The sequence below is a fragment of the Ostrea edulis genome, chromosome 5 (assembly GCF_947568905.1).
Source record: "Ostrea edulis chromosome 5, xbOstEdul1.1, whole genome shotgun sequence".
NCBI classification, from domain to species: Eukaryota; Metazoa; Mollusca; class Bivalvia; order Ostreida; family Ostreidae; genus Ostrea; species Ostrea edulis.
The window spans coordinates 43,275,555-43,288,461 of NC_079168.1; the positions used below are offsets into that span (position 1 = coordinate 43,275,555).

Here is a 12,907-nt window from a genome sequence, read left to right on the forward strand (position 1 = left end):
TCCATCTACGCACAGATAGTGGTTTCCAATGTAGGTTTTCCATCATGTTTGATACACTGCTGTTGAAGTTGTTGCAAACGAAGCGGGCTGCACGACGCTGTACCCCTTCTAGCCGGTCTAAGTTTTTTATCTAGCCAGTCTAAGTCTTTTATCTAGCCTGTCTATGTCTTTTATCTAGCCTGTCTATGTCTTTTATCTAGCCGGACTATGTCTTTTATCTAGCCGGTCTAAGTCTTTTATCTAGCCGGACTATGTCTTTTATCTAGCCGGTCTATGTCTTTTATGTAGCCGAACTATGTCTTTTATGTAGCCGGACTATGTCTTTTATCTAGCCGGTCTATGTCTTTTATCTAGCCGGACTATGTCTTTTATCTAGCCGGTCTATGTCTTTTATCTAGCCGGTCTATGTCTTTTATCTAGCTGGTCTAAGTCTTATCTAGCCGGACTACATGTATGTCTTTTATCTAGCCGGTCTACATGTATGTCTTTTATGTAGCCGGACTATGTCTTTTATCTAGCTGGTCTAAGTCTTTTATCTAGCCGGTCTAAGTCTTTTATCTAGCCGGTCTATGTCTTTTATCTAGCCGGACTACATGTATGTCTTTTATCTAGCCGGTCTATGTCTTTTATCTAGCCGGTCTATGTCTTTTATCTAGCCGGTCTATGTCTTTTATCTAGCCGGACTATGTCTTTTATCTAGCCTGTCTATGTCTTTTATCTTGCCGGTCTATGTCTTTTATCTAGCCGGACTATGTCTTTTATCTAGCCGGTCTATGTCTTTTATCTAGCCTGTCTATGTCTTTTATCTTGCCGGTCTATGTCTTTTATCTAGCCGGACTATGTCTTTTATCTAGCCGGTCTATGTCTTTTATGTAGCCGGTCTATGTCTTTTATTTAGCCGGTCTATGTTTTTTATGTAGCCGGACTATGTCTTTTATCTAGCTGGTCTAAGTCTTTTATCTAGCCGGTCTAAGTCTTTTATCTAGCCTGTCTATGTCTTTTATCTAGCCGATCTATGTCTTTTATTTAGCCGGACTATGTCTTTTATCTAGCTGGTCTATGTCTTTTATCTAGCCTGTCTAAGTCTTTTATCTAGCCGGTCTATGTCTTTTATCTAGCCGGTCTAAGTCTTTTATCTAGCCGGACTATGTCTTTTATGTAGCCTGTCTATGTCTTTTATGTAGCCAGTCTATGTCTTTTATATAGCCGGTCTATGTTTTTAGCTCTTCTGAGCCAAAGACTCAAAGAGCTAATGCTATGGCCATTTGTGCGGTGTGCGTAAACTTTTTAGAAAAAGGGCTATAACTCAAGAACCCCTTGGCCAATTTTTTTCAAATTTGTTACAGGGTATCATTGGCCCAAGGGCTTTCATACATACTAAATAGAGGGATGTGACCCTTTAACAAGGGGAGATAATCAGGAAAATACAAACAAAAGTAGTGGTTGCTAAAAAAATCTTCTTCTCAAGAACCACAGGGCAGATTATCACCAAACTTACACATAAGGATGAGGATATGTTGTAGATTAAAAATTGTTCAAGGCATTACCCTGAGGCAAAGGGCGTGGTCTCAAGGTCACTTCAAAGTTGACCTAAATTTAAATTTTTTTTAAATTCCTTAAATCTTAGATATTTTAGTCATTATAAGGACTAGGATCATCAAATTTTGACAGTTGATGCATCTTAGGACCTTGTGTCAAGTTGTCTCAAAAGTAGGTCACGGTGACCTACTTTTTGAATTTTGCAGGTATTTATTTTAAAATTAATTTTGATGCATATCTTGGACACTTTGAAGCCTATGATCATCAAAACTTGTCAGTTGGTGGATCATGGGACCTTGAAATGCGTCAACTGAAAAATAGGTCACCGTGACCTACTTTCTGAATTTTATGGCTTATCATTTATAGATATATTTTAAGTTGTTATTTCAAATACCGAGAGGTTTAGAATCATCAAATCTTGTAAGTTGATGCATCTTGAGGCCTTGAAACATATTTATAAAAAAGTAGGTCACAGTGACCTACTTTTTGAATTTTGCAGATATTCAAATTTCACATTTTCAATTTTAGATGCATATTTTGGGAACTGTAAAACCTAGGATCATCAAACTTTGTCAATTGATGCGTCTTCAGTCTTCGGTTTGTGTCGACCAAAAAGTAGGTCACCGTGACCTACTTTTGGTATTTGAAAGCTAAATTACTATATTTCAGACACTATTTGACCTACAATCATCAAACTTTGTCAGTTGATGCATCTTGAGTCTTCGGAGTGTATCGACCAAAAAGTAGGTCACTGTGACCTACTTTTGGCATTTGACAGTTATATTTATATATTTCAGTCACTAATTCACCTACAATCATCAAACTTTGACAGTTGATGCATCTTGAGTCAATGGAGTGTGTCGACCAAAAAGTAGGTCACCTTGACCTACTTTTGGAATTTGACGGCTACATTTATATATTTCAGATACTATTTGACCTACAGTCATCAAACTTTGTCAGTTGATGCGTCTTGCATGTTCAAAGGGTGTTGACCAAAAAGTAGGTCACCTTGACCTACTTTTGGAATTGGACGGCTATATTTATATAATTCAGATACTATTTGACCTACAGTCATCAAACTTTGTCAGTTGTTGGGTCTTGCATGTTTGAAGGGTGTTAACGAAAAAGTAGGTCACCTTGACCTACTTTTGGAATTTGATGGCTATATTTATATATTTCAGATACTATTTGACCTACAGTCATCAAACTTTGTCAGTTGATGGGTCTTGCATGTTCGGAGTTCACTGACCAAAAAGTAGGTCACCATGACCTACGATTGGAATTTGACAGCTATATTTCAATATTCAGATACTAATTGGCTTAAAATCATCAAACTTTGTCAGTTGATATTTCTTGGGTTCTCAAAATGTGTAAAACAAAAAGTAGGTCACATTGACCTACTTTTTTTTGAATTCTTAGGATTTAACTAAAGATTTAGAATACTAAGAGGCTAAGAATAGAAATGGTGGGGTTGTACAATTTATCAGAAGAGCGATTCTAGGCCCTTGGGCCTCTTGTTTATGTAGCCGGACTATGTCTTTTATCTAGCTGGTCTAAGTCTTTTATCTAGCCGGTCTAAGTCTTTTATCTAGCCGGTCTATGTCTTTTATCTAGCCGGTCTATGTCTGTTATCTAGCCTTCTAAGTCTTTTATCTAGCCGGTCTATGTCTTTTATCTAGCCGGACTACATGTATGTCTTTTATCTAGCCTTCTAAGTCTTTTATCTAGCCGGACTATGTCTTTTATCTAGCCGGTCTATGTCTTTTATGTAGCCGGACTATGTCTTTTATCTAGCCGGTCTATGTCTTTTATCTAGCCTGTCTAAGTCTTTTATCTAGCCGGTCTATGTCTTTTATCTAGCCGGTCTATAACTTTTATCTAGCCGGACTATGTCTTTTATCTAGCCGGTCTATGTCTTTTATCTAGCCTGTCTAAGTCTTTTATCTAGCCGGTCTATGTCTTTTATCTAGCCTGTCTATGTCTTTTATCTAGCCGGACTATGTCTTTTATCTAGCCGGTCTATGTCTTTTATCTAGCCGATCTATGTCTTTTATCTAGCCGGACTATGTATTTTATCTAGCCGGACTGTCTTTTACCTGCTGCAGGTCCCGTACTACGGATGCGTAATCAAGTACAGAACGGACAGGTGAAGTGTAGACTGTTTCCTTTAGTGGTTTAGAACAATATTTAAAGTCACGGCGGATGAATCCTAGGATAGAATTTGAACGGTGATTCAGATTCAGAAACGTTCCAAAGCTTCACTATATGCAAATTGGGTCACCTCTAGTCTCCTGTAAAGCCAACAATTGCATATACCTCATCAACTGTAAACAATGTGGCAAACTATATGTTGGGGAAACTACAAATATTAGACTTAGAACCTACAACCACTGCTTAACCATCAGAACAAAACGCGTGACCGAACCCGTAAGAGAACTCCTCAACAAAGGTCACGTTTTGGCAAGACATGTGAGTGGTTGTTATTGATCATAACCCAACATGGACTGATACAGTGAAAAAGAGCACAGAAAATTCCTGGATGCATCGTTTGAAATCGTTCCGTCCAGGTGGAATGAACAATTTGAATGATTTCACGCGCATGAATCTAGGAGAAATCCTTAACTTAATCAGTTTCCACAGCCTAGTCGTCAATACTCAATTCTTTATTCACTCAAAACCAGAGCACTGGTACATGAGGTACAAACAACTTTATACATATGTAAACTATGATTATAGGTAAGGGTTACAAATAAACGTACAAGTAGATAAATAAACATAGTTAGGTGTAAGTAAATTAGTTCGGGAAGAGCAGGCAGCACTATAATTCTTTTAACAAACTTTGCAAGTGATTTCAAAGATGTCACATTGTTTATATTCATTAACTCGTTAAACTTAATAATGTTGGGGTTTTTACAAAATCTTATGTTAAGGTATATTTTTCTGTCGTTTGAAAAATATGTACATTCCATGACATACTGAAATCCATCACCAATACTATTGCAATTACACATTGTACACATCCGTAAATTTCTTTCAATATTATTCCATCTACCAGTTTCTACAGGAAGATGACGATTACAGGTTCACAATTTAGTTAATCTAGGCAAGTTCAGCAGATAATTTTCTAGACCAAAATTTGTTTTAAAAATTCTATTGTTAGTACACTTAGGTGAGTTATTTTAAATAACACTCTTGTACAAATTGGCTTCTTTAACACAAGACTTTAGTCAGTTAAGACTATGAAATATTTGGTTTATCCAGATATACGACAATCCACAAGCATTAAGTATATCTGGTATATATTTTATCCATAGGTGTATATATGACCCATCCATAAAACACTTGTAAAAATAGCAATATATTACATGTACATTTGTAAGTTTATTCTTATGGACTGTTACATTTTTTGCCCAGTACATAACCATTCTTATTTTAACATTAAATGACAATGGAAACCTACCACTTTCTCTATACACAATACAGTTTGGGGTACTTGATTTAAGATTCAGGGTAAATTTCAAAATTGAAGGTGTACTTTTTCTAATAATATCCTTATTTTCATAGCCCAAAATTTCAAAAGAATAAAGTAAAATTGGGTTGATTACTTTATCAAACAAGTCTAATTGACAGTTAATTGGTAAATTGAAATAATGAATCTTGCGTGATATACCATAAAGAGCTTTTGATGCTTGTCCTGTTAAATGTTTCTTTGCATTATCAAACTTTCCACTTCTTGATAGAAATATACCCAAATAACTAAACTCTCACAATTTCAACAACAATACCACTGTAGAAAAACTTACCTTTTGTCATAGGACCTTTAGAAAATATTAATACCTTTGTTTTTGGCTATGTTCACAGTGAGTTTCCATAAACTACAATATTCAGCAAAGATATCTAGCGAGCGTTGTAAACCAGACGCAGTTTCGGAATTAAAACAGTGTCACCAGCATGAAAAAGAATACAAATTTTAAAAGTTTTAACATAACGTGTCGTCTCGCACTTGCGTATTAGGACATGTAAATTCATCTATTTGATTTATTGATAAGTAATCCTCCAGGTCATTAATAAACAATAAAAATGGGGTTAAAATTTTCCCCCTTGTCTTGCACCACTGTACATGGTTTTTTGGTGTTTTTTTTTTTGTTTTTGTTTTTTTTATATATAAATCTAAAACATTTTCCATCTATTCCACTGTTCAAAATTTTTGTCCATCAGCACCGTATACAACGTCACATTGGAGGAGTCGTCATTGTGGAGCATGAGGGCTCGGCTACCAAGTGGAGAAAACGCAGTATCACCGAGTATGAGATCAATTTTCTCATAAACTACACCATATTTCTGCAAACATCATATTGCATAGAGTGTGGTAGATATATTTTGATCATTCAAATTTGTCACCGAATTTCAGAAACCCGTACAAGTTTACCTCAAACACTTCGTTCGCGTTTCACGAGTAGGTCTACAAAGTTGAAATTGATGATTTAAATCAAATGTGGATTAAAAGAAATTCTGAAGAACTTTTAGTATAGATTGAAATCATGAAACTGTTCTCAAATCAGCAACATCAAAACGTATGATTTTCAACACTTTACACAACCATTCCTCACGATAAACTAAAGACAAAAATGGACAAAAGAAAACATTCATATTTTGTAATCAGTCATTAAAAAAATATTTTTGTAAAACACTACTCTGATTCTACGCACAATAACTCTGAAGTTGATATTAAAAAGACACTGTCCAGAGTTCTTCATTGACGATATCTTTGATCAGGTTTTCCAACAGTTTGTTGGAAATCCCATATGACACGAATTGTGCTCCTTTATTAGCTGGCCTGTTTTTAAATTCTTATGAAGCAGAATTTAGTCAAAAGCTTCTTCACGAGAAGAAAAATTCTTGTGCTGTGGCATTCAACTCCATATTAGGATATATCGGCAACGTTTTACCTATACAGTTGGGGTTAGTTATACTCTACGTTGATAAGGAGATATGCTACACCAGAGAAATTTGATATTGATGAAAAGTGGAGGATATAAACAACATTTTGAAATTGAAAACTTTCAAATTTACTTTATTTAGTGAAAATAATGCAGTTTTAGTAGAAACAATCTGAAATATTCCCTGCTGGACTCGAACCCGCGTTCTACAGTTCGAACTGTTAACCTACTGAGCTACCTAGCTAGTATTCTCTAGAGAAGTCGAGAGGCATACGTTATGCCTCTCGACTTCTCTAAAGAGAATACTTAGCTAGGCGATGATTTTTTTAAATGAATAGACAAATAATTGCTGATAATCATATTTTCATCCATGTTTTAAAAGGAAATCAGCCATTATGACGATGTAGAGTACCTCCTTAAAGCGCTGCGCGACAATTTAATAATCCGGTAAAGGAATCGAATTGTGTCCAAATGACTTTTGGCCACGGTGTAAATGCACATTAATTAATTGATAAAACTGAGCGAAGCTGAATGTATGCTCCAAGATTTTTTGATCCGCCGATGACCTTTTGACGTTGCTTGACCTGTTAAAAACCGGAAATTGGCGCGTTGCGCATATTACTCCGCCATGATAATTTAAGTCTCTTAATAATATATATCTATGATCTTCTTGCGTTTCAAATTGAAACTGAAATAATTTCAAGTCTTCAGGAGTAATATCATTGTTCCGTAGTTTTATAAATAGACTGTGACATTCATTTTCAAAAGGGTTAGGTTTTTCAAAAATCGAGTGGGCATATTTCTTCAACTTCACGGTTAGCCCTCTAGATCCAGTGCACGTTTCGTATTTGAGCGCTTCGAACATTGTGCAAAGTTTATTAATGTACCTATTTTGAATAGCAGTCATTTTAAGTTTTTTATTAAAAGAACACTCCTATATGGTCTTCGAACATAATATAATCCGAACTATATATATTTCATGGAGTGCCCTCATCTTCAAGACAATGCCTGCATAACGACACCGAATATAAAGAGTGAGAATCTCCCATCGCGCTTTCTATGTGGTGGTGAGTATGTATTGCAACTTTTCCTCAATGACTTACTTTTGACTCGTTTTAGTGTTACCAAGTTCGGGCTGTAGAATCTAGGTCTACTGAAAGTAAGGCCAATAACTCTAATTCAATGTATTGAACAAAAGAGGAAACTTCATTCAATAATTTTCCATAAAACATGATGCTGATTTTACAAAACAAAATTGTTCTTCCCCAAGTGCAGAAATATATCACAATGATCCGGCCATACATAGCTTAGGTATTTGTAGAACAAGGAATTGGTTTACAAATATTGTGAAATGCATTTGATCACTCATTTGCAAAATATGCCAAGTGAAAAAAAAAACCATAACGCCTAACAAACTAGACAAAAAAACTAACAAAATCTTTGAAATTGGGCATCTGATTGGTAAATAGGTTAAATAACTTTCAACAGCATGACAGGCTATGTATGAAGTTAGATTCAAATTTTTTAATTCTTTTTTAACATTAACACTGCAAGTCTTCATGAAAAAACTTTTTGAGCACTGGCCAGTCAGGCTTGTAGGAGTGTAATGCTTACTAGATCGAACATGAATTTACTATATTCTTGTTTTTATGTTCCATGTGTGGTTTTTTCTCTCTCCATATACATGTGTTGTTTACTGGTAGCTCTCTTTCAACTTCTACATGATAAGCCCATATCAAACCTTTGATAGACTGGATGAGTGAAAATATATTTAGAGCAGGCTGACTCTGGACTCCATCTCTATTTACAACAATGGGATTTTCCCCTGCTAAGCAAATTCCTACATATATAATTTCAAGTCTTTTGATAGGACTGAAGTGAGTTGACCTTGGCGGACCATCGCATATGGAACTTGAGAAGTTTGCATTATTTATCTGACAGCTGTTGATCTCTTGAATATTATCTCTTTAAATTTTGCAATGTAAGGTACAAAAGTTGCTGCTACCTTATTTGTAATATGTTGAAACACTTGCAGTCATTTTATTTAGCTCAGTTATGATAGCAATTTGGCATGTGCTCTCTTGAATCTGAGAACCATCCAATCATGGTCAGCTTCTCCTAGCTGATTCAGGCATTTCTGTGCTAGAGTTCATTTCAGAATTTGATTTACTATATGTAAATGGAAAAAAAAAAACCTGCTGTGTCATTTACTTTGTCCATGTTGTTTTATTGCATTCATTTGAAATTGCTCGTTAGCGTTCCACGATCCACTGACTAACTTGCAGTCCCTCACGTTTTGTTCATGCACCATACGATAATTCTCGTAATTCAGCCATGCTTTCCCAGCTCCATTGGAGAAGAAATTTTCTGTTCATATTTCCACTTTGAATCTTGACTTGACTTCGGCTGTTTTCTTGTTTTTAGTGATGGTTTGACGATCAGATAATTTCAAACCTTATATTGCACTACTGAATTATTTCTAAATTGAGAATCACAAGGCCAACAGACCTGTGGTTTTGATACATATAATGTATTTTAAGAAGTCCAAGCCCAATTTTATTGGTCTTAGTCGTTGAATCACTGGTTAATTTCAAAGACTGCTGTGTTTCTTGTTTACTAATGTAAGAAAAAAATTCATCATCTTCTCCAGAACTACTTGGCCAATTTCAATCAAACTTTGTACGCATAATCCATGGGTGAAGGGGATTCACGTTTGTTCAAATGAAGGGCCATGTCCCCTTCAAAGGAGAGATAGACATGAAAATGCAAAAATATGGTGGGGACATTTAAAAATCATCTCAAAAAAAGCACTGGGCCAGAAATTTTCAAATTTGTATGAAAGGTTCCTGACATAGTGCAGATTCAAGTTTGTTAAAATAATGTCTTCTGAGGTTAGGTTGGGGTATCAAAGGTTTACATGCAAATATATATAGGGAAAATCTTTAAAAATCTTCTCAAGAACCACTTGGTCAGAAAAGTTTACATTTACATGAAAGCTTCCTGACATAATGCAGATTCAAGTTTCCTCAAATCATGGTCCCTGGGGGCAGGGTGAGGCCACAATAGAATATCAAAGTTTTACATGCGAGCATACAGGGAAAAATGGTGAGATGGACAAAAATGGTCCCAGCCCCCATGGAATGGCGGTTCAGACCTGTGGAAGGTTTGTTTCGAAAGCCTGTCATTTTGACTGACATGTTAATCAACTTTGCCTGTCTGAACAGACTTAAGCCTGTCCGAATATTAACAGTTAAAATTGAAATAATTTATTAAACTGAAATAACACACAGATCACTGGTTCTAGAAGTTTATTGTAAGATGTCTTACATGACGCTTTAAATAGTTTTCAAATTCTAATTTCTAACTCTCTAACAACCTCTCTTACCATTCTTTCATTTTCATCAAAATCTTGCTCACGCTCACTCGCTTCATCACCCATCACTCTTTTACCATCCTTAACACTCTCATCTAATACTTTTCTCTTACTATTGTCCACTTCACCTTTCATTTTTCATGCTTGGCCTGGTTTTGTCCTCAACGTAAACTTGATTGGCCATGACGCCATACTTTCGTTTTGTGTTTTGCTCTGTTAGTTTGCAGGGTTCCCTTGTCCCTACTATTCTCTGAGTCACCTTCAATCGGGACTCCTCGAATGTTGAGTGCACTCAACATAGATCTGGAATGTAATACGATGACATCCATGAGTGAATTTGATGCATTAACTATGATGTCAGAGCCTACTGCACTGTGTTAAATACGTCATAGCTAACAATGCATCAAATTCACTCACGGATGCCATAGTATTACATCCGAGATCTATGTCGAGTGCGCGAGGCATTCAAGGAGTTCTGATTGCGTCACCTTTGTCAGTGAGTCGGGAACCAGGCAAACGGTTTAGTTTCACTTGGAGATCTTCGAGTGGCTTCCATCTTGCACTATTGTATAAAGCACTGTGTAGTAAAGTCAGCCGAGGATTACTGAATGATGCATATCTCAAGAAACGACAACTCTGGATAATTTTTTTTACACTGTGGCATCTTACTGAACCCATATACATGTGGGCTGTGCAAACAACATCGGTCATGTGGTCCAACCTTTGACCAATTTATATCGGTCACTGCCAAATTAAGGTAGTCTTGTGGGCATGACCTGCAGCTTTCCACAGCTCTGGCAGTTCCAAAACCTCATAAAATTATGCCATCTTTCAATAGTTTTCTTTAGGCTTTACTTCAGGACATCTAGCAGACAAACTGTGTGCATACTCATGATGAGCAAGAAAGCCTAGAGCTACCAAAATCATAATATGTGTGTTCATTAATTTATAAGCATGGCTTACTGTCCATGTAGTATGAGTTTTCAAGAAACAGTAATTTATTCTTATCAAAACAATAATAGATTTTTGACAATGAATGCATTAAGCTGGTGTTGTAAAATTACTGCATGTGTGTATGTATTTGATGTATACTGAATAAGTTCTGTATGAAAAAATTTAAGACAGTTTAAGACCTGTCAGGGCCTCAGACTGTCTTGATATTTTTTCATATACAGAACTGCAGAGGGTATTGCACTGAAAACATTGCCCTTCAAATTTCAGTTGTTGATTTACCTGAGACAGTCCGATTTTGAAGGATATCTGTATAGAGACAATCTGATATAACAATATTAATATCAGACTCCTCACGAATATCACCTGGACAAATGTGAATTCTTGAGACTGAATGAACAAAGGAATGACGTCACAGCTAAAAAAAATTCCCCCTTAATAACTGTGCAATATCAACTGAATAAAATATCAAAATGGTTGTGTTTATGAACTCTGAACTCAACCAATGTTCTACACAATAGCAACATTAAAGAAGCTAGACAATGTTACATCATATGTCTTCAAGGCTGGAATAACAAATTCTTTTTTAAATGATAAATACTGTTTTTTATCGTCTATGTGTATGCCATTAATTTCTAAACAAGTTTTGAGACCTGTGTATTGATACAGAAAAACATGGCTAAAATGAATTAATACAGAATTTCTGATTGAAGGACATTATTTTGTTTTTCATTTTTGTTGTTAAAAACTCTCACACCCATGCTAATTGAGATTTTTCATGTGATTGAAACCTAAGGAAGCTTGTATTGGCATTGCTGATGAACTTTTCCTGTTGTAGTTGTTTGACTATGAATGCTGTCAGTGCACCTGCATGAGGCAGTCTTTGTGACCAGGAATGACAAAGCAAGGCTTGCTCTATTCAATACTGTGAATGAATATGTGTAGAGGCCTGTTGTAGTCATTTCACCTTTACTACAGTATTTTTGAATTAATGTCTTCCTTTTTTTCAGTTTGTAAAACTGAACAGAGCCCATGGATTTGTGTAAAATGTGGACGTATCCATTGTGGAAGGTGAGATGATTGGTTCTGATAAACCCTCAGTTTATGTTGAGAAATTATTTTCAGGAAATACCTTTAGAGAAATTTTTGCAATTAGCTCTTTAAATTGTGAAGTTATTTATTTAGTAAAGGTCATAGGAGATGTCTTTCAAAGATACTCCCCCCCCCCCCCCCCCGTAAATATTGCTTCGTTTCATTGAGCTTGTTATGTTACCCGAGTCACATCGATGATAAGGATAAAAAAAGAAGAGAATGAAGATCCTGTTCATTCCAAACTGATTCAAATAATACCGATTGGTGAATAATGAATGCACGTGTATATGATAATTTTCAAATTATATTTTTCATGATGATAAGAGAAGTATAAATTGTAATTACCTGCAATATTTGATGTAACCCTACCCCAACTCTGAAGTATTTTTAAGCCAAATCAGAATTTCCCAAAATGCAAACATAGTGAGCGCTTTACTTTGAGTTTATTTTCTTTACAATTTTACATGTATCATGCAGCTATTCTAGTACAATAGGTTATTATAATCATAATAAACATAAGTGGCTACTTAACATTCTTTTAGTCTAAGAATTTTTGCGATGTTATGTAAATGATAATTTATTATTAGTTTACTTATTAATCAATAATGTTAATTTTACTTTTTTAAAAATTCTGTTATCAGTAGCAAAATCTGTGTACAAATTTGTGCTTCATTAGAAATTATTTATTTCCCATAAGCTCTCGTATATCTATAAAAAATTAGTTTATTTCACTTTTTAAAATGTGTAAAGTAGTATATTCAATATGGCTTGACCATTATCTTTGACCATTTTTTTTTTCAAACTGGGTGTAGAGGGAAGTGATGGTAGTACAATGGTGGTGTGCAATCTCTACCCAGAGTTATCGTTCCTTACATTCGCCTATACCTGTGTCAGCATCTCGAGGGTTTTTCAAAATTCTCGCAAAATGATAAAAATGCTCAAATAAAATATGGTTTGACTTTAGGCCATATTTAAAAGAATGTTTGTTTCCCCTCCCCTGGGTCTGACTTTT

At 35.4% G+C, this 12,907-nt stretch overlaps 1 protein-coding gene across 4 annotated transcripts in view; it reads left to right on the forward strand.

Moving 5' to 3' along the window:
* Positions 1-7,075: 7,075 nt before the first annotated feature.
* LOC125650469 (ubiquitin carboxyl-terminal hydrolase 3-like) overlaps positions 7,076-12,907 on the forward strand; it is a 26,422-nt gene continuing 20,590 nt past the window's right edge. For 2 of the 4 annotated variants that reach the window (XM_048878808.2, XM_048878809.2), the window contains exons 1-2: positions 7,093-7,546; positions 11,814-11,874. In XM_048878808.2, the coding sequence (XP_048734765.2) occupies positions 7,459-7,546; positions 11,814-11,874 (149 nt within the window). In that variant the 5' untranslated portion in view covers positions 7,093-7,458. Of the gene's footprint in view, positions 7,547-11,641; positions 11,707-11,813; positions 11,875-12,907 lie in introns of all 4 variants that reach the window. The other 2 variants (XM_048878810.2, XM_048878807.2) reach the window with 2 other exon arrangements.